The sequence below is a fragment of the Falco naumanni genome, chromosome 1, assembly GCF_017639655.2.
Source record: "Falco naumanni isolate bFalNau1 chromosome 1, bFalNau1.pat, whole genome shotgun sequence".
Classification (NCBI taxonomy): Eukaryota; Metazoa; Chordata; class Aves; order Falconiformes; family Falconidae; genus Falco; species Falco naumanni.
In genome coordinates, this window is record NC_054054.1 from 11,885,713 (window position 1) to 11,906,600 (window position 20,888).

The 20,888-nt window shown below is 51.8% G+C and overlaps 1 protein-coding gene and 1 long non-coding RNA gene across 2 annotated transcripts; one reads left to right on the forward strand and one right to left on the reverse strand.

Moving 5' to 3' along the window:
* Window positions 1-2,942: 2,942 nt before the first annotated feature.
* LOC121099116 lies at window positions 2,943-6,927 on the reverse strand. Its single transcript, XR_005831417.1, has 2 exons — window positions 6,746-6,927; window positions 2,943-6,127 (listed from the first exon to the last, which is right to left on the reverse strand). It is a non-coding gene; the product is annotated as an uncharacterized LOC121099116 (long non-coding RNA).
* A 269-nt stretch (window positions 6,928-7,196) lies between these two features.
* Window positions 7,197-15,562, forward strand: NOCT (nocturnin). Its single transcript, XM_040617840.1, has 3 exons — window positions 7,197-7,525; window positions 12,943-13,212; window positions 14,296-15,562. The coding sequence occupies exons 1-3, from the start codon at window positions 7,342-7,344 to the stop codon at window positions 15,129-15,131; spliced, it is 1,290 nt and encodes a 429-aa protein (XP_040473774.1). The 5' UTR covers window positions 7,197-7,341; the 3' UTR covers window positions 15,132-15,562.
* Window positions 15,563-20,888: the final 5,326 nt, after the last annotated feature.

The window sequence follows — 20,888 nt, forward strand, 5'->3', positions numbered from 1 at the left end:
GTGGGGCAGAGCTGGGTGCCAGCCAGGTTGGTGGGAGCTGCCTGCAGCCCTGCCTCCAGGGCAGCCCAACCACCGTGCTGCGGCTGAGCACACCCCCGAGGAGAAAGTCCAGCCCGGGCTTGGCTGCCGGCTCCACCGCTCCAGCCCCTCTTCCATTACAAATTTACTGGCTGGAAACCGATGACCAGCACATTCATTTGCCGCAATGCCAAGGTACCATGAAACCAGGGTAATAAAGCATGACAAACAGAAGTTGTATTTATTTCCTAAGATGAACATTAACATCATTTTACGTGAGAAGCATAGTGCCCAGCCAAGGATCCTCAGCATCTCCATGTCAGAGACAATAGCCCTCCATCAGTACCCATCACCCTGCTTTTCAAGAGGAGCCCAAACAGCTGCAATGTAGCTCAGTACATAAATACCCCAAGTGTGATCTGCACAACAGCTTCCAAAGTCCAGTTACTCAGGCAAACTCTGGGACTCCGACGTGTAACTGTTTAGATCAGGCAGGGTATAAGCATTGTGCCCCCACCAAGGGAAAAACAGTTGAGCCTGCTCAGATGGGACTGGAAACTGGACACCGGGTGATCTGGAGGGCTTCAACAGACAGGTGGTGAGGTGCTTGGGTCCCCAGGTGGTCCCTATCACACCTCACTTCTCAGTCTCAAGCCTGCTAATGTGCAACACCATCTGCACATGCAACACATGCCGAGACACCCAGTGGCAGGGTTTGTTGGGGGCCACGCCGCAGTCAGCTGGCAGAGACCTTTAAAGCCAGGCAGATAGTCTCCACCCCAGACAACAGCTGTATGGCCAGTGCCTGAGGGCAGGAGCAGGGAAGCTCCTTTGCCACCCCTTAGCAATGCCAGAGTGAGGTTTTATAACAAAATAATTCAAAACTGTACAAAAACTAGAGTTAAAGCTCTTTGGCATGGACCTTTTTGCTCTTCCCCTCTCCTCCCAGCTCAGGCTCACCACCCCAGCAAGCCAGAACTTCAGCCTCTGCTTGCAGGTTGTTTTCATGGTGCAGGAATCAAAGACATCGTTTGGCAACCTGCTGAAAGGGGGAAGAGAAGTGGATCCCAGCCAGATCTCCCCAAGGCAGGGAACACAAGGGGAGGGTAGGAAGAAAGTCCTCTGCAACCTGTCCATAAAACTTGTGCTTCCTCCAACACAATGGAAGACACTAAACCAATCTGAGGCCACACTCCTCCCAAAAGAGGTCTGCTTGCACCTTGAAGAGGAAAGAAAGAAGGAAGGAAAAACGATGCTTACACCAAGAAAACTCTCCTTATCTTAGCCTAAGATATTCTCACCCCCAACACAGTCACTGGGAAGGAGGCTGCATCTTCTGCCCCTTGGAGCTCATGGCAACCAGCAGGGTTTGCAGACCACCTCCGACTGGGCATCAGGTGCAGTGACCAGGCTAACAGGCAGCCCTGGCCCCACTCCCCCTGCCTCTAAATGTACCAGAAAGCACATTGCTACCAGGAGCTCCACAGGGCCAGCACCTCCGCCGACCTGGGCTCTGGAAAAGCATCACTCGGTGCTGCTGTGCAAACCCCAGGCTTTCCACAGTGCTCACCCTACCTGCCTCCCGTCTGGCTCGTGCTCGCGGCAGAGGCAGGTGAGCGGCTCCTGCATCACCAAGGGCTCCAGTACCTGCCAGCAGGTCAGGGGGACGTGGCAGCCCTGCCAGGCCTTGCAGAGCCTGACCTTTCCAGAGCCCTCTGAAAATCATGTCAGCATCTGATAGCTCTTCAGAAGCTACCACCAAAACGCTGATGGTCACACCCACGTCCTAAATGGACAATGTGCCCATTTCTGTCTCTCAGCAGACAAAGGGTTGAATAGAACTATTTCCCCCCGTGTGCTAAACGGCAATGAATTACCCTCCCCTTCCTCAGACACAGGTGAGCACCAGCGGCTGCAGTGGCTCTAAGGAAAGCTATTTACACACCAATTCCCTTCAACATCGCTAGCATTATAAAGGAAATTAAAATGGCTTTGCCCCAAGAAGCTAGGTAGTAGGTCTTTGGAGCATAAATAATTATTCCAAAAATTATGAGGTGTCAGAAAGTAGATCCAGAGAGTTACTGAGCAAGTCAAGCCAAAAGCTGGCTGCCACATGTAGAAGTCTTGGAAATTTTGACTCAACAGGCAGACAACTACTTCTAAATATGAAGTACACTGTTTAATCACCTGCAGTGCACATTCATATCCGAGACAAAGCGACATGCGTGTTTACTTAAGGAGATGTCAGAAGTGCCGCTGTTGTTCCCCCTCTCCTTCTTAGCTGTGTGGAAGACTTTACCAGCTGCTGCCCAGACTTACTGCTACTTATTTCTCAGTGAGACAGATACCGGGTCAAAGCAGCAAAGCTCCGCTTTCTGAGACACTCTCAAGGAATCAGAGCCAAGTGCCTTGGAAAGCCATCATCTCAGCTACCTATAGCAACACTGCCCATTTCAAACATCCATCCTCTGCCCTGCTGTCACCTCAGGTGAACCTGTTTTGGGGCAGCCTCCTTAAGCCTACCAAGATCCCATGTTTGCCACCGAGTCCTGCCTCCCAGCTTCTTCCCAGGTGCCCAAAACTGAGGTGAGAGCAAGCGAGCACTTCCAGCCCCGCTGCCTGGGGAGAGAGGATGACCCACAACAGGGCAACGGTGGGGAGGTGAAGGGCTCCTGGGGATGTGGGCAGGGCAAAGGGGCATCCCACGGAAAAGTAGCCAGGAGCCACCACCCCTATCGATGGCTTCACTAGTGGGAGAAATCAGAAGCTGCTGGGATGTGCGTGCACTGTGAAGTTAGAAACCACAGCGCTCACAGCCATCCGCCCTGTGCAGAGGCAAACTGCCACGGTTTTTTTCCTGTTAATCCACTGCGGTATTTCAGTCATTAGTGTCCATCTCCCCCAGGATCATAGTTTCCTTTCAGATCATGCTTTTTCAAGCTGAAAATGCTGGGAGCATTAGGGCAGCAGCACCAAAGGCAGCACAAGCACTTTCCTGACTTAAGGATGACCAGCTGGGAGGAGCTGCCTGACCAAGGAGGTGGAAAGATCATCCTCAGCTCATTATTAATCACAAGGAAGTGGAGTTTGTGGAAATCACTGGTTTTACTACACACTGGAAAAACGTGAGTCATATGTATATGTTCTTTAATAAGTAACACAGTTCTGCTGGGCCTGGGATTTCCACAGCATCGGAAAAGGATTAACAATGTCCACTGACCAGGATGTTTGAAACATTAGCATCTCCAGGGTAAGACCAGGTCAAAAAGTTAAAACAGCATTTCTTGCAGTCTATGCAGCCTCTGTTGTGGACCCCTTCTCTCCCCTTGCTCACTGCTTCCAGCTAGTGGAAACATCAGCCAGATGTGCATGGGATTGCTTTCAGAAGAAACTTCTCTTTTCTCTCAGACACATGTACCTAAAATTAATTGCATCTTTCGTTTCTATTTTCAGAAGGATTTTATTTTCTACGGCAGGCTATTAGGACTTTTGAATCACCCCGAGGGACGCCAAGCAAACATTGATTCATACTTTGGAGCTAAATCACTGTTCTTGCCAAATCCCAGGGACAAAGCAGTAAGCGTGCAAAACAGCTTTGTGCATCGTCAGTAACTTCTGTTTCTTTCAAAACCACCGTCATTATTGTCACACTAGCATGGTCACACATGGCTTAGGAAAGCCAGCACCCAAAACAGCAGAGAAAAGCACATTCAGTACAGCAGGGAGCAGGAAAGCTTCTCTCCTTCCTTCTCACAGGTCATGAGGAGGTGGTTTGGCCTAAACCCAGCTACTCAAATCATCAGCATAATAAACTGAGTAATAAACATATCATACCTCTGATTCATTAGTTATTTAACCGCTGAGCTCTCTGGGCAGCGAGCAGCTCCCCGAAACCTGCTGGAGCAGGAGGCTGGGAGTGGTGGCAGGGAGGACAAGCGGCCAGCTCTGGAGGGCAAAGGGTTTTCCCATGGAGCAGGAGAAGCAGAACCAAGAGCCATCAGGCTAGGACGCACCTGAATATCAGTGACTGCTTGACAGGAGCTGAGGACACGGAGCTCAGACACAGGCCCAGCTGCCTCATCTCCTGAGCGGAACCACCAGCTCCCCCGTCACCAAGTCTGTAATCTCTCAGCGGTGTTGTGGCACAAAATACAACAAAACCTGTGTTACCTATCCCTAAGACCACTGCTGTTACGTATTTTCCTAGCCAAATCCCAACAGAAACGGCAGGGACATTAAGCTAGCTCATGTATTACTTTAATCACCAACCACTCGTTCCTTCCAGAAGCATCTGGTCTTCTAGAAAGGGGGAAAAAAAAAGCTGGTTACAGATCATCATGCACAACAGGCATGGAAATAAACTCTTAGTCATGAGTTTGCCCTTCTGGATAAGTGTTCCCAGACTTGAGACCAGCCCAGTCCAGTCAGGCACAGAGTCTGGTCAGCAAGGAACCAGGGCTCAGAGTTTTGCATGGCAATCAAGCCTTCGTCTCTACCATGCAGATGGAAACCACAGAGGGTATGAATCAGAGCTGAGAGGTCTGCTGCAAGGAGTGGTCAGTGTGTCTGAAAGCAAAGAAAGTGAGCTCCAGCCGTCCCTCTGCAGCTCTCTGACCGCCTCTCCAACATGCTCCCAGTGCTAGCAGATCTCTGTCGAGAGCAGGCAGCATGACTGCTTCACTTTACAGAAAACAAAACTGAAGAAGTTAGCAGGGTACTAATTACCTACCTTTAAAATGTTATTTAATTATCTTTCTCATTCTTTAATTATCTTCATTTAAGATCATTAAAGTATTAAACTTTTTGCTTAGGGAGGAGTAGGTGAGCCTACCATGGCCAGATCTAAGTTTATGCACCTAGTTCTAGGACCCACCTTTGAAACTGCAGTACCTCTACACATGTTCCAACTTACTCTCTTTATTTAATAGAAAAGCAGTGTAGAGAGAAAAACACTGTCAGTAGAGGGCTTGTGAGACTGGAGAGGAAATTAGGAACAACGATAGATAGATGAAATTACAGATGAGAATAATAGGTTAGCACAAGCCTTCAGGGATGAAATCAGCATGGCTCATAACTGAAATCCCTCAGAGCCAAGAGGGTTCAAAGCATCAGAATGGTACAAGGCATCAAAACCACCTCTAGAAATGAGAGGCAGACACAGACAAGTCTGAAGTAGGGAAGCAAATCAAGCAGAGAACAGGCAGAAGAAAAAGCTAACGAGTATCTTCATCATACCAGAAAGCTCTAGAAATTCTCCCAAGGCATCTCTGAACCCCTAGCAAGTACCTTCCAAAATCCAGGCAAGAAGAGTGCTCTCAGGTGATGGAAGAAAGATAAACGATGCACCTGCCTTCAGAAAGGGAGGAAAGTTACTGCGGGCACCCTTGTACTACAAAAATCTGAGCTGCCCCAGCGGAGATGCCAAATGACAAATACAAATGTCTGTTACTGGCATGGAGAGTTAACACAGCACAGCTGCAGAAGAGAGAAGGGCAAATTTGCAGCAGGCTGTGCATGGGATGCAGCAGGGAAGTGCAGCACCTCACTTCTGAGCTGGGGCAGGCAAGGAGAAGCTTGAGGAGAAAGCAGTAAGAAAAAAAAGATTTAGAAGACATAATCCGAAGAAACTCTTTTTTCTAGGAGGAAAAAAAAAAAAGGCCAGTAGGCCCATGACAAACAGTCTTCAAGCAGATTAAAAGGCTGTTAGAACAAGGGCAGCAATCAACTGCTCTTCACGTCTCCCAGAGACAGAATGCAATCACTTTCCTGTACTGGGGAAAGCAGGATAGGCTGTTACACTTAGGAAAGATAAGCACCTACGCTGCCCTAGAAAGTCAGAGCTCTCATCATGTCAGAGCAACAACCCACTGGAAAAAGAGTCCCACCTTTCTGACAACACCTGGCATTTGTTTCCAGACCCAGAAGGCCGCCTTAGTCCCCAGCAAGGGCAAAACTCCCTTTTCTGCATACCCCACGGCATGCCTGCACACATGCCCAACAAAAGCAGCCGCAGCTTCCTGGGACCTCTGAGGGGCTGCGAAATCTCCTTCACCGGCAGTTTAGAAATAGGTCACACATCCCCGCGAAGGCTGCCTGCAAGTCATTGATCCTGGCAGCGCAAAGAAAAATAGCAAAGTTAAGCTCCTCTCCAAAACCCGACCCCTGCTGGGTTGAGCCTCCCCCCAAGCTGAGGCGACCCCGCTCCTGCCTCTGCAGGACCGCTGTAATCGCCCTGCGCCCCGCAGGCAGCGAGCTGGAATGAACACCCTGACAGAAGCACCGAAGCACAGGGACCGGCAGCGGGGCTCGGCCCCCAGACCCCTGGGGAGGGAGAAGGCCCGGGGGGGGGGGGGGGGGGGGGGGGGGGGGGAGGGGCTGGGGGCTGAGGCCGCTGCGAGTGTAAGGCAGGCCGCCCGCCGTCCCAGCAGGTCCCCACCTCCCGCAGCGGCCTCCGCGATTTATCCGACCCGCCAAACGCGCAGAAACTCCAGCGAAAAGGCGGCGGCTTCAGCCGGAGAGCGCAGGCCCGGCCCGCGCTGCCTGAGGGGAGCGCGGCCGCCCCGGGCCCTCTCGCCCCCACCAGCCCTCCCCCGGGCCGGGACCCCCGCTACAAGGCCTCGCTCCACCGTCACCCCGCACGAAGCCCCTCGCGGGCTCCCATGGGGGTGACACGCCTGTCCCCTCCCGCGGGCCCGGGGACACGGGGCTGCCCGGCGCCCCTCCGCACCTGACGCGGCGCGGCGCCTGCCCGCTCCCGCCTGACAGGCTGGGAACCCGGGCGGCCCCTCGCCGCCCGCCCCACGCGTAGGGAGCCCCGGCGCCCCATGAGCCACGGCCGCAGATGGCCCAGTCCCGGCCCTGGCCCGCCGGGCGGGGGAGGGGAGCGCGGTCACGGGGCCGCCAGCCCCCACGCCGTGACGTCCGTGGGAACTCAACGCTCCCCTCCCTGACGTCACCAGCGGAAAAACTCCACCGGGCGAGACCATCCCGCGGCGCGGGGCGGGGGAGGAGAGGGGAGCCGGAGGGTGGTGAGCGGCCGCGAGGCGCGGCCCTCCCGGCGCGGCTCCCCCGGCCCGCGGCAGCGCGAGGCGCGGAGCGGCCGCGGCACACGGCGCTCCCCGCAGGCGGGCTCGGGGAGGGGGGCGGTGCCCGCGGTGTGTCCGCGCCTCCCCCCGCCGGGTGCGGGTGGTAGGTGCCGGATGTACCGGCCGCGCGGGGCTCCGCCGCCTCTATAAGCGGCTCCGCAGGGCGGGCGTGGGAGCCGCTGTGTGTCCCGTCTGGTCCCGTCCTGTCCGGTCCCGCTCCGCCCGCCTCGCCGGGAGCATGTACCAGAGCCCTGCGCGCTGCCTCTGCTCGGCGCTGCCCGCCCTCTGCTGCGCCCCTGCCTCCGCCTCCCTCCTGCCGTCGTCGCGGCCCCGCGCCTCCCCGCCGGTCCTCGACCCCGCCGCCCCGCGGGCAGCAGCATCGGCGGGTGGCCCGCCCGCCCCGGGGCCCTTGCCCCGCACAGGTGGGTACCGGGCGGGGAAGGAAGTAGCCCAGCTGGGAGCGCTCGCTGCCGGGAGGCGGGCCGGGTGCTGCCGTCGGAGCGAGCACCGGGGCTGTCATCCCCGGGGCCGTGCAGGCGGTACCCGCAGGCTTCCCCGGGGAGGCGACGGCGAGCGGCGCCCGGTAGCAAAGCGGCCCGCGCCACGGGTTGGGGCCCGGCAGCCGCGGGACTCGCTGCGTGCCCGGGATGGGGTCGGCTGCGTGGGGCGGGCACAGGCTCCTGCCGTGTCCCGGCGGGTCGGTGTCCCGCCGCCAAGCGCCTCCCGTCGGCTGGCCGAGCCCTCCTACGGCGTGTCGCCCCCTGCGGGGAACGGGACTGGCGGTGGGTTTTTTCTACTGGAGACCGCGAGTGGGAAAAGCGCGGGTGACCCTCGGGCAGGCGAAGGCGGCTGTGCGAAGCCATCACGGTCCTGTTTGTCTGTCCCGTTAAATGATTTTATCCCGTTCCTAAAACGAGACCTGGAAAGCATTCGAGGTACCGCATGTCCTTGGGTGCGTGCCGTGCCGGGAGGTCACGGCAAGCCGGCACCTTGGCACGCAGCTCCCGCCGCGCCGTGGGGTAATGCGCCCACCGGGACCCCCCAGTCCTGCTCCAGCCTCGAGCCACATCTCCCGCCCAGCGGCTCGCCTCTCCCGGGGGGCAGATGTGCGCAGCTGCAGCACAGGCTCCCGGCGAACGCCAGGGAAGCGGCTGTGTTTCCTCCAGGCTGCTGCTGGCGGGAGAGGCGATGTGTCCAGCACGCTTTATGCAGCAGCCGAGGCCGTCTCACTTGCCTGGCGTGCAGGAGATCTGCTTTTCCTTGCCGTCCTCTGCTGGGGTTGGAGTGATGTGTGTTGGTTCCCTGTTGGTGCTGTTGCAGGAGGGCTGTACGAGCCAGCTGGGGCAGGGTGCTGCCGTTCCTCCTCTTGAAGCCAGGCCAGGATGCTGAACAGCAGGATTGAAGCTTCATGCTGCTACGGGGAAGAGGAGCTTATGTGTATGTGCCTGCGAGCTGGCAGAGTCAAGCCCATGAGCAGAGTACTTTAACGGGTGGGGGGGAAAGGATCTCCAGAGCTTGTGCCAAGTACTGATTTTGTGTATTACTTAAGGCAGGATTGGAGGTTCCCTCCTATTTCTGGTGCTGCCTGTTGACTAAGCAGCACCTTCCTTGCTGTGCCAAGCTCTCCTAACTCCCGCATGAGAATCCAGACTTCCCTGTACATAAAACTGGCGTAAGCGCCAAAATCAGGACTCTAACTCAAAGCAACAGCAACAACTGCTGCTTTGAATGCAGGTGCTGCAGGGCTGCGGCCCCATTGCTGGCCCAAACAAGGCTGTACATGTAGTATGATACCCTGCAGCATAGGTCTTGTCACATGAGGATGGTGTCTGCCAAGTTTCTTCTAGAATGAGGGTTGCAGGGAGGGCATCTCCAGCTGCTGCTGGCTGCCTCTGCTGTGGAGGCTGATGTGTAACTACCGACTGGGCTGCAGGTGCTGTGGAGCCGTTCACCTGGCAGTGAAATCCCTGTGGTGAACAAAGTGGGGGCTCTCAGCCAAAAGCGGTGCTGGGAGGCACGAGATGAAAGGAAGGGAAACCAGAATGCTGTTTGCCTTACTCAAAAGTTAAGGGCCCTGGCTCTGATACTCCCTACAGTCCTCTGGTCTGCCTGCATGCTGTGGCCCTTACCTTTGAAGCAAAGTCCTTAAAATAAAGTCTGTGACTGCTCATTGCCTGAGCTGCTAGAAGTTTATCTTCTGTGCTGTTGCTGGATGACATAAGAGACCTTGAACTTTGCACCCTGTTCTGAAGTTTAATGAACAGTGTAAATTATTCCCTGCCCTTACTGTGTGGAGACACCCCCCTTGCAGGGAGGAAGACTTTTTTTTTTATTTATTATTTTAAGCACCTTGTATAGTAATTGCTGAGCTGGTGTTCCCTATTGCGACATCACACCATGAGAATTGCTTCTGTGTTCACCCCTTGCTGCTAAAGTGCAAGCTCAGGAGTCCACTTGTTCCTCTGTGTACACCAGCACCACGGTGTCACAGCACTGGCAGCAGCATTATCCCAGCAAGTTACAGGTCATTTAACTTGGACTGTAAGGATCTCAGAGCGGTGACCTTGTACTTGCCTCGCTGCCACGAACTTGTTAAGCGTTGCAAAAAATAACAAATGGGTTTTGTTTGGAGTTTCAATGTTCAGGTTGCTGGTCTGGCCCCTGTTCTGCAGAACAGTCCAGTCAGTGCTGTGGTGGTTTCAAGCACTTTGGGGTCAAAGAACTTGTGCAGTTCATCACTCATCCGAAGCTGGAGTCTTCCTGCAGGAGTGCCCCTTCAGCCAGAGACTCCCAAGACCCCTACGGGAGGCCTGAAAGCATTTGATTTACAGCCCAGGCCCTTGTTCACGCAACCTTCCCTGGGCTTTCAAAAGAAAACAGCAGCTCTTTTTCTTTCCTGAGGTATTACTTAATCTAAAGCTGTCAGATCTGTGCTGTACCACATCCTGTGCGGGTTAGGCTATGCCTGACTCCCCGTAAAAAGCTGGATATCCACAACCCCAGGGATGATGTGGTTTAGATGATGCTCTGGCTTCATTTGCAGCTGGCAGGTGCATGACTGAACTTAGAATTCACCCTGCTGTAACAGACATAAGCTGCTCAGAGCTGTAGCGTAGACTTTTGGCTCCAGATGCATTGCACCTTGCTTGTCTCAACATCCTCCCTCTGATCGAGGTCACAAGCAGTGAGCAGCCTAGGCTCTTGCTGTCTGCTTCTTGGAGCAGAACAACTCCCTAGTATTACTTCGGAGAGCCCTACAAGAGCCATGTTCATCCACGGCGCAGCAGGGGCTGCGCGGAGGGCACTGCCTTCATGCGAGCTTCCCACTTGCCTGGCTGGTGCTGTGCCAGGAGGGAAGGGCAGGGTGTGCTTCTGGGGCAGAGCTGTGCAGGGCTTGTGGCTGTACTCAGCAGCTGGCTGTATCCCTCGGGTAGCAGAAAGCACTGTGTACTTCTCTTCAGCTGCAGCACTTAACTATGGGTTGGTACCTGCCCCAAAAACAGGCGAGGAGCTCCCTGTGGAGCTTTCATTAAAAGCTCTGTAGATTTCTTCGGATTTCTGCATGGCAGCTTTGGTAGTGTGTCAGCTGGACCCTGTGTAACCAGTGTGCTTTCGTTCCTGCTCCTCCTCGCAGCTGTGTTAGGGTCCTGCTTAAGGGGTTTCATGTTTGGGCCAGCTTCCCTCCTTATTAAATGGCATTTCTTCTACTTCAGCAGTACTTGGCTTCTTGACAAGAATTGTGTACTAAAAGACTGCAAAAGCTGAAGCACCTTAAACACTGTTCTAGAAAGACATTCATGCGTGTGAGCCCAAGCTCACATCACAGTTTGAGGAACTCCTGGTACTTTAACTAAAAGGGTGGGGGTGGAGAGAGACATCCGATGTCTAATTCCAATTCCCAGTTTGACTTTTTTTTAGAACTGTTCAGAGGCACTATTTCACTGGCTTGCACATATAAAGCATATGTTAAAGCAGCAATTTTTTTAGTGTCTTTAAAAGCACCCATTTGCCAAAAGGCAAGGGTGTGAGGCTTCTGCTGCAGAGTCTGTCTTTTCTCTTTTATTCCTTCTGTTTATTAAAGTATTAGGGCTTCCATCTTCCTGCCTTCCCCTCTAGCCAGGTCTGTCACTATTGTACATCTGTCACCAGCTTTTATGACTCGTAATGCTGTAGCTTGGGCTACCCGAGGCCAAACATGCAGATGTGTTGGGTGGCACCCCAAACCTGTTGCAAGATGCGAGTGTGCAATGACAAGTCTTTTCCGTTTTTAAGTAACTCCAAGGTACAAATAAACTTAGGTAAAACCTGCTGTGGGCCAACAGCAGTGCAACACTGAAATTCTTTTGCTCAAGATTACCTTTGCAAAATGCACTCGGGGGAAATAAGTTGAGATCACCATGAAACTCTGGAAGTGTGGCCTCTGCTGTGGTGCAAGCACTGCTCTTCCTGCCCGTGTTTGAAGGGAAATCAAGTGTCCAGGCGTGCTACTGGGGCAGACGCCGAGCATGGAAAAGCACAAACAGCCTCTTCTCAAGTTCTCGCCAACTTGTTGTGGCAAGGGTGGCACTGCAGAGCAAAACGTCCCCCCTGAGGAAGGGTTGGAAGGGACCTTGGGACACACGTGGCCCAGACTTGCTGCAGAGGTGTGGAGGGATATCATGAACCCTGGGCCAGCTCCTCCACGGCTACCCAGAAGCCTGGCCCTTAGCCCTCACATCTTGGGTGTGTTTGCGGTAAGCAAGCCTCGGGGCGTTTGCAGCTGCCTGGTGGTACTGGTTGAGCCCTTGTGAAGGGGAAGGAGGAGGTATTTTATAGCATAATAGTTAGAGGGCCACCACCTGAAAGGGAACAGCTCTGCTGCTTGACCCCTGCTAAGGGAAGAGGGCTGCACCTAACTCCGTGTAAGCCAAAGGGCAAAACGGAGTGGGGGACACATGCACACTCCCCATGCGGCAGCTGTGGCCCAGTGAGGGGGGGGGACCTCTCCCTGTAGGAGACACGGGGCCAGGAGGGTGGCTGACTGCGTTAATGGGGGGCTGGGGCACAGCTGGGGGTTTGCGGGAGGTGTGCTTGAGACGGCTGAGGGAGCAGGGGGTTGTGGGGGCCTGGGGAGGACCATGGGGTGCACTGGAAGCTGCCAAGCTGGGACACGGCATGAAGGAGCAAGGAGCCGAAGGGAGAAAGGAGGGTGAGGGGCGCAAAGGGGAGCTGAGGGACCCCCTGCTCTGCCCCACATCCCCAGGTCTAAGGCAGCAGAAGCATTTGGCTGCTCTGCGCTCCTGAAAATGTTGCTCCTTTGGGGGTGAATGAAGCTGTGGTTCCTATGAAATACTAACCTGAGGGAACGAGTCACCGTGCTGCAGCCTGGAGGGAGCCCCGGCAGGCAGAGGGTGTCCAGCTGTGAGGTGCCGTCTCCATCCGAGACAAACTGCGCACGAAATAAGGAGCAGGCAGTATCTGTCTCCCTGCTGGGCTCTCTCCTCTGTGAGGAGGGGAAAAGGACACTCTGTTCTGTTTCCCACAAGACATGCAGAAGTTAATCTTAGCCCTGCTATTCTGGATGAAAGACTCCTTTCTTCCCTTAGAAGACACCTGCACGATCTCTTAAACCGGCCCGTTTGCATGCTGCGGGGGTGAGCAGCCCCTGAGATGAAGCAAAACACGAGGAGACTGTGGGCAGAACTAACCCTGTCTCTGTATCCTTATTTTACCTCGGGTGCAGGAACAGGCTCCCGCACAAACCATGAACTGCTGGCACTGTAATGAGGTTATCCGTAAGGCACCTACGTGGTGGGAAGAGTTATGGTGGTTGTCTCTGACACCGTTTTCTCCTTTCCAGTGTGTTCCATGGGAAACAGCACCAGTCGGCTCTACAGTGCGCTCGCCAAGACGCTGAGCAGCAGTGCCGTGTCCCAGCACCAGGACTGCCTGGAGCAGCCAGACTCAGCACGGCTGGATCCTATAGACCCCAAGGATTTGTTGGAGGAATGTCAGATTGTTCTGCAGAAACGGCCACCCCGGTTTCAGAGGAACTTTGTGGACCTGAAGAAAAACACTGCCAGTAACCACCGCCCTATTCGGGTCATGCAGTGGAACATCCTTGCCCAAGGTAGGAGCTGCCTCTAAGCTCAAGGTGTGACCTTGAGATCAAATGCAGCAATGAAAACCTTTAAATGCAGCGGTGTCTGTGTAGTTAGGCATGCCTGGGACTGGCAGAGCAAAGGGGGAGAGGTGAACTACACGAGGCACAAGGTGACCGAGGGGCGGGGAGATTTTCAGCGCTTGAAATAGTGGCTTGCCTTCTGTTCCGTAGGAAAGGAAAAAAGGTGTCTCCTTGCAACTGTGATGCCAAGGGTAGCGCTGAATGCCTGTCCGAACACAGTGTTTTCAAAATACTGTGACCTGTCACTTCTAGGTAGCTGTCAACCCCCCCCAAAAAGACTCATCCTTGACTAAGTTCTGTTCTTCGTAAAGCTTCTGTGGAGTTTTCTAATTAGTTTATCAGTAAACTATTCAGGGATTCAGATGTGTTACAGGAATTCTTAGTTCTTCAAAGTAATTTTAACTGATTTTTTTTTTCTCCGACCCCTAAAATCGTTTGTAAATTGACTTATGCAACAGCCTCATCTTAAAGTCTTTTGGGGTGGGAAATCCCCCATGTAGGGACCGACTGCCTTAACATTCTGCAGTTAAGTCACTCCTATACCACTGCACTTTTTTTTCCTCAGGCTTAAGCTGTGGCTGCCACATGTGGAAGCACTTGCCACAGTGTAGTGACTTCTGGGAACAGGGGGAAGAAATCTCTTTAACCTGTATCTGTAAAGGGAACTTGAGTTTTTTGGAGAGACTTCAGTGTTTAGAGAAGGGGTTCTCGCACCCATTGGCAAGCCTGGCACCCTTGAAGTCAGCAGCTGCTCTTGGAATACCCATCACCTGCGTGTAAACTGATGTGCAGGGTTGTACAGGGAAAGCAAAGCATTACAAAAGCCTCGTGCTGCCCCCCGTTACAACCTCTTGCAGTGTGACAGGCTGCCTGCCCTCATGCGGGGATGCAAGCAGCCGCTGGCTGCTGCACGGTGGCAGCTGGCTCCCGAGAGCCTCTGCAAAACCTGGAGGAAGACAGCCTGGTTTAGCTATTGGTAACTTCTAAATTTATTTTTTTTTTATTGCCCCCCCTTCCTGCTGATTTCAGCTCTCGGAGAAGGCAAAGACAACTTTGTTCAGTGCCCTATGGAAGCTCTGAAATGGGAAGAGAGGAAGTGCCTCATCCTGGAGGAAATCCTTGCATACAAGCCTGACATCTTGTGCCTGCAAGAAGTCGACCACTACTTTGATACCTTTGAGCCGCTCCTCAGCCGACTCGGCTACCAGTGTACTTTCTTCCCGAAGCCGTGGTCCCCGTGCCTAGATGTGGAGCAGAACAACGGGCCGGATGGCTGCGCCCTGTTTTTCCTCAAAGACCGCTTTGAGCTCATCAACAGCGCCAACATCCGTCTCACCGCCATGAAGCTGAAGACCAACCAAGTGGCCATAGCTCAGACGCTGAAGTGCAATGAAACTGGAAGACTGTTCTGCATTGCTGTCACTCACCTGAAAGCCCGCACCGGCTGGGAGAGGTTTCGGTCCGCACAAGGCTGCGATCTCCTCCAGAACCTGAAGAGTATTACCCAGGGTGCAAAGATCCCTCTGATCATCTGTGGAGACTTCAATGCGGAGCCAACGGAGGAGGTCTACAGAGAATTTTCCAACTCCAGCCTCAACTTGAACAGCGCATACAAGCTGCTGAGCCCTGACGGGCAGTCGGAGCCCCCGTACACCACCTGGAAGATCCGGCCCTCGGGAGAGTGCCGGCACACGCTGGATTATATCTGGTATTCCCAGCACGCCTTGAATGTGAACTCAGCCCTGGGCTTGCTGACTGAAGAGCAGATTGGGCCCAACAGGCTGCCATCGTTCAATTACCCTTCCGATCACCTCTCTCTGGTGTGTGACTTTAGTTTTAATCAAGACCCCGACAGACTGCTGTAACGCGTTGGAATGCCACCTGGTATTGCAGTGTCTTAACTCACTATTTTATTTTAGAGAAAACTTTTGAAGCTGGAAGCTGTTGAAGGATGAGGAAATACTGTTGACTAAACGTTATGATGGGCACTTGTTTGCAGTTGCACTTGCCATTCGGCACTTGTTCATCTGGAGCCTCTGAGGGAGGAAGAAAGGAGTTGGTGTTCTCGTCGCGGTGTTCCTGCCCTGTCAGGGTTTGACAACCAGTAGGCAAATGAGCTCTGTCCTTTCACCAACCCCCACGTGTAAGGATTTAATCCTCTAGTGAATGCGGAGGCCTTAGTATTTAAATCAAAACACTTGTGTTTGTAAAACAACCTGCCCTGACAGCATGCTGACTTAATTTATTTCATGTTAAGCTTGTGCAGGTACTGAAGGGAATGAGGCTCGATTACCCGGTGGGATTGTGTTCTGTCTTTTCTGTTGCAATAGGAAGGAAGCTTAATGCAGTTTAGACATGAACAAATCTAAGCTCATGCGTGTCTTTTCACTCTTACATGACTTGAGATGACTGTTCCATTAAAAGTGAATGGATAATAGTGCAGTGTGAGGTAGACCCCCTCCCGTAAGAGCGAGTGAGGAAATACAGGCTAACTACATCGTACAGCAATATCCTCCTTTTTCCAGATGAATGTGCATGTGTCAGTTGCACATATGGCCTGTAGGTATGTATATCCAGTGACCATTACCTTTGTTTATTTTGTGCTCTTCTCCAGACAACACACCTAACCAGGGAGTATTTCCTCCTCTGCTTCAATTATTACTTGAATGGTTTAAATTTGTAGTCTTGTCAATCTTGCTGTTTCTGTAAAGGGCCAATCTTTATGTTGAAAGACTTAATTTTATTTATCTTCAGAATCTAAAGCTACACTGGAACCTGTTAGAAGATAAAAATCTATTTATTGAGAGAAACTGGTGATCCTGCATCTGACTTGAAACCATACAGCAGCAGTGTTCAGGAGCCTCTCTCCGTGGCAACTCTGGCGAAGCGCCCAAGCGACAACAGGGCTGTGCTATACAGTAACTCTGGTGCATGGAGTAGCGCTCATTGGTATTGCATATATGGATTGTAAATGTGCCACTATGCTGGAAAATGAGGTGGGGAGAGAGGAGGGAAGAGAGACAACAGTTGGAGTTGGGCTGATGTTTAGATAGCTGGAAAAGATGAGGGAGAAGAAATAAAGCAGTACTTCCATGTAGAGTAAGGCCCATAGTAAGTGTTCAAAGTGTTTACTAATAAAAGTCTTTGGAAAAAAAAAAAGGTTATGTCTCTCTGCTGCCATCTGGTTCATTTCCCTGTCGGTAGCAGTTGATCTCTTTCAGCTACTGACTGTTCAAGCTTCAAGGCAGTGGTGATGCCACCTGCTCCAGACCTCTTTCCCCTGACCCTGCAGTCCTAATTTTAAAAGTTGGCACGGCTGCTTTGCTTTCATGGCAAGTGCGTTCTCAAACTTGAAGTGCCCAAACAGGGCACAACAGACAGCTGTATTTGTATTTTAAAACATCCTCTGAAGAGCAAGAAATGCCAAGGTATGTGTTTCACACAACCCATAAGTTACTGTACTTGCGTTGCTGGTAGCAAAACAGAGCCTAGCCACCAGAAGTCCCAAATTCCCACACAAACATTCCCGTTCAGGCAAATGGGTGAAGTGCCGTGTTGCACAGCTGTAACATGCTCTGCATGTGTTCCTGACACTTGTGGAATGAGAGCGATGATCTGCTTCCGAGCAAAGAGCTGAGGCCCCTCTAACCAGCCTGGGATGACAGATTCCTCTAGCAAGCGTGGATTTGGAATTCCGCAGACAGAAAGGATTTTACGACCAAGGAGCCTGGCTTCCTTGGTGAATGCTCTTCCCAGGATGATGTGACATCAAGTACTGCCAGCCAGGGCCTCCTTCAGCTGGCATTTCAGAAAGAGCAAATTGTGTCCCTGGAAGCCAAAAGGGGTGGCTCCTTTCGGGGAGATTCTGGGCCAGGGATGAGGAGCTCCTGATGCCCCCACAGAAAGGCAGACCTTTGAGCTGCTGTAAGCATTTCACACCAGCTAGACTGAGACAGCTTCCTCTTTTCATGGTGCTGGCTGCCCTCGATTTCTCTCTGAGGGGGGAGATGCAGTGCTTCTCCTTGAGGGTTGTCTTCTCTTAGGCTCTGTCCTCAAATGGTCTTTGCAAGGAGGAGAAATAATCCACTTGCCCGTTAATGGAGATATCTAGTCATCTGTAGCTAAACACTTCTAAAAGCAACACATGGCACCTTTAATAAATCAAATCCTTGCTTATCTACCACAGAAAGGCACACCAGAAGCTGGAGTTTCCATTCAGACCCTGTAGGCAGTTTCTAGAAGAAACTACACTTGTGGTAGAAAACGTGCGTTGCCTTGAGAGCAAGGATAATACTGCATTCAGCTCTGTATTTAAAACAAAAAAAAAAAACCACCCCAGAACCCAAAAAAACCTCAAACCAAACAAACCCACAACAACAACAAAAAGCCCTTAATTTCCATTTTACTTTTGCACAGGCAGCTCCATTTTCCTAAGGAGAGCCCAGGGTGTCCGTTAGCGTGGTACTGCACCGCCACTGCCCGGGCACAGAGCCACAGCACCCGTTACAGGAGACTTTGCTTTACCAGCAGGAGCTGAAGTATCACAGCTATGAAACTCCCACCATCACTGTCCCAGGGTGACGATATTTAGTATCTGGAAGGTTCTTACACCATTTTACTCAGACCCTTGCTTTCAACGCTCACTCTCCAACAAAAAGAAACCAAACTGTGGGAAACTGCATGATTTGTACGCTATAGCTATCCTTGCAGAGCTCTTCCAAAGTGGAAAGGGCTGAGATTCTTATTTCACCCTGGACATGTGACAGTGGATGTCCACCGCTTCACGTCCTTAAAGGGTAATTTGGGAGGGGGGTGGGGGTGGGGAGGGTGGAATGACTGCGAACAGGCTGGGGTCTCTCCCCACCGCAAGGCAGTTCTTAGGTTATCACTCAGAAAATCACACCCCCCTGCCGCAGCGTAACGGTGAACCCTTTTCTGCTGTATTTTAATAAAAGGTAGACATGGCACAGAAATCATCTGCTAACTTCCCAGTAGGCTTCACCCTTTTATTCCAGTACTTGCTATAAAAATGTATTTTGCAGACAGGATCTTTTGGAAAACTTAAATGAAATATTGCTCTTGCTTTGTTTTATGCAGCAAGAGGCAGGCCTGCAGCACTGCAATGCTTTTGCCTGCTATAAATACCAGTACACTGAATATTTTTCATAGGAAGCAGCAGGAAGGGTTTCTTTTTTTTTTTTTCTTCCTATGTAGCAGTATGACTCTTAACAGTAAAAAATGTCTTCAAAGCTCTTCTTGCGGCCTTCTGCCTTATAAGCACACCAAGGCTAAAACAAGTCTCAACAGATCCCTTGCTCTAATCTTGAAGAAAAGCTGCATTAGCTTTAGCAGCGACAGTTTTCCCTCACCCTCAAGCTAGCTAAAGGAAGAAATGACCCACTTACTTAATTTGCTGAAAGGCAGAAGCTGTTGCAAGCTTATTAAAACGCTATCTCTCCTAGAGAACAATTAGATCAGCAGTAGATAGCATCACTTGGACCTTCTTCACTTAATGAGCTTAATACCTGCTACTTGGACTGGCTCTACCAGGCAGAAATGGAATTCAGCTTGTTCTGGCTGCGCCAACCTTCCCGCATCACCGAGACCCCTGCTGCACACGTCAGGTGAGTAAGAACCGAGGCTTCAAACACCTCTCTGCTTTCTTATCAACTCTTGACTGCCCCTGGCTCACTGATCCTCGATCAGCTCAGATGTAATTCTCCAAAGTCCTAAATTTCATTAAATCAATTAGCAGAGGCTCCCAAGATCTCAGCCTTCCCCACAGCACCCTCCTCCCAGCTCCCTTGGGTTACATCCAGGCACAGAACCCCTTGCTAAGCGAGACGCACTTTGTCCAAGAGACAGGAACAAAAAGACCGGTCTCTGGGATAGCATTCCCCTTTCAACTTTCCTTGCCACAACCCAGAAACTTTGATATTCAGATCTTTATTCTGGGTTGCAACAGTTAGCTTTTCCCCTGTGGATTACCCAGCATTACCCTGTCTGTCCTGTAACTTACAATAGTAATTTGAAAAGTGTTTGTATTTACATCTGTGGAATCAGCGGTACCATGGCTGTATTATATTTCAATGCCTTCTGTACAAAGCCTGCTCACTTCACATGAGAGTTTCATTCCACTCACACATCTAGAGAAGTTACTACACTTGCCGAGGAGAAATTAAGCCTGGACTCTTCTATATGAGCCACCAGTTTCAGATGTAAAACCTAGTGCTGCTTCGACGCATGGACACAATGCGTTTTTCAACAGTTTGCAGAAGTCTAGGAGTATAGCTGGGGACTTCTTCAGTGTTTTGCTGTCCCTTTGTCCATTTCAGATATTACAAACCTGACCAAAGCTCCCTCCTCCTGAAGTCACATCCTCCAGCACCACCAGTAAAAATATTTCTTGCCCACATCGTAATTACTTAGGTCTGCTCAAAGCAGCCACGATAAAGAGTGAGCTTGCAGAGAGCCAGAGAACAATCCCAGACTTTCAGTTATGGGTGGGAATCTCGCCCCGACACTTCGCTGCAGAAACCCCCAGGGAGAGGCTGCCTCTTGCAAGGAGCACGGCTTGTCACCCGGATTACGTACCACCTCTGACGAACAACGGGACCTCGGAACAGCTCAGAGGAGCCACGCACCCGCAAAGCAACGCTGAAGAGCTGTGCTTAAAACAGACCCGCTGGAATCCCCGACTCACAAAAAACCTGTCTTTTTTTTTTTAATTTAGCTGCTAGCTAGAAGTACAAACGCAAAAGAGAAGAATACAAAGGCACACACGGGAAGGTTAATAAAAACACTCTTTTACTGCTCAAAGCCGGGTCAAGAACCCTTTCCATTTCAGTTACAGCGCATCCTCGTACAGATTGAGGTTCTCAAAACGCTTAACAAACTTTTGGAAAACGTCCTCCAGTGCCGCTCGCCGGGTGGCCGGGGGCGAGAGCCAGAAGGCCATTGCCAGTTCCGTAGCAAGACAGAGCACCGACAGCAACAGCAGCGCCCGGGAGCTGCTGCCAGCAGCCTGCCACCAGTAGCAGAGACGGGGCCTGCGATCCTTTCGGTTTTGCTGTTACACGATGGAAGTCTTGGCTCTAACTTAAGATAAGGAGACCATCAGCTGGAGATCCTTATCTATTTCCAAGAAAAGTTTGTCCCCATTTGACTTCCAGTGTATCTAAATTAGGTGTTGGAAAGGTCTCGACTACAAATACTCCAGACAGACGCTCTGCACTGAGATACAGCAGCTCTTTCATACATGACCAAGTATCAGCCATTTAAAGAAGGATTTCTTACAGAAGACTTATAAATGTGGGTTTAAAAATGCTATTACTGTTCTCTCATCTTCTAGCTCCAATTTGTTCTACCCACCTCTCTTCACACAGCTCTGTTTCCCATTACCCAGAACATTTGTGCCTCTCAGACTACTGAATTAGTCAAGCCATCGCCAAGCTTCCCAGGACCTGCCTTCCTGTCCTATCTTTCCTGGCAACATAAATCCTCTTTCTTCTGCATTTCCTTCTGCAAAGGAGTCTTTGTCCTCTTTCCCAGGCCAGAAACACAGCTCATCTGTAAGAACCTTTGCTTCTTTGGTTTTAACTGCTGGCAGAAGGGTTTGCTGC

Bases quoted from the DNA above. Each gene is read 5' to 3' on its own strand.
- NOCT (XM_040617840.1), top strand. From the start codon at position 7,342: ATGTACCAGAGCCCTGCGCGCTGCCTCTGCTCGGCGCTGCCCGCCCTC. The intron at 7,526-12,942 runs GTGGGTACCGGG...TCTCCTTTCCAG, and splicing joins GGGGCCCTTGCCCCGCACAG to TGTGTTCCATGGGAAACAGC. The intron at 13,213-14,295 runs GTAGGAGCTGCC...TGCTGATTTCAG, and splicing joins GTGGAACATCCTTGCCCAAG to CTCTCGGAGAAGGCAAAGAC.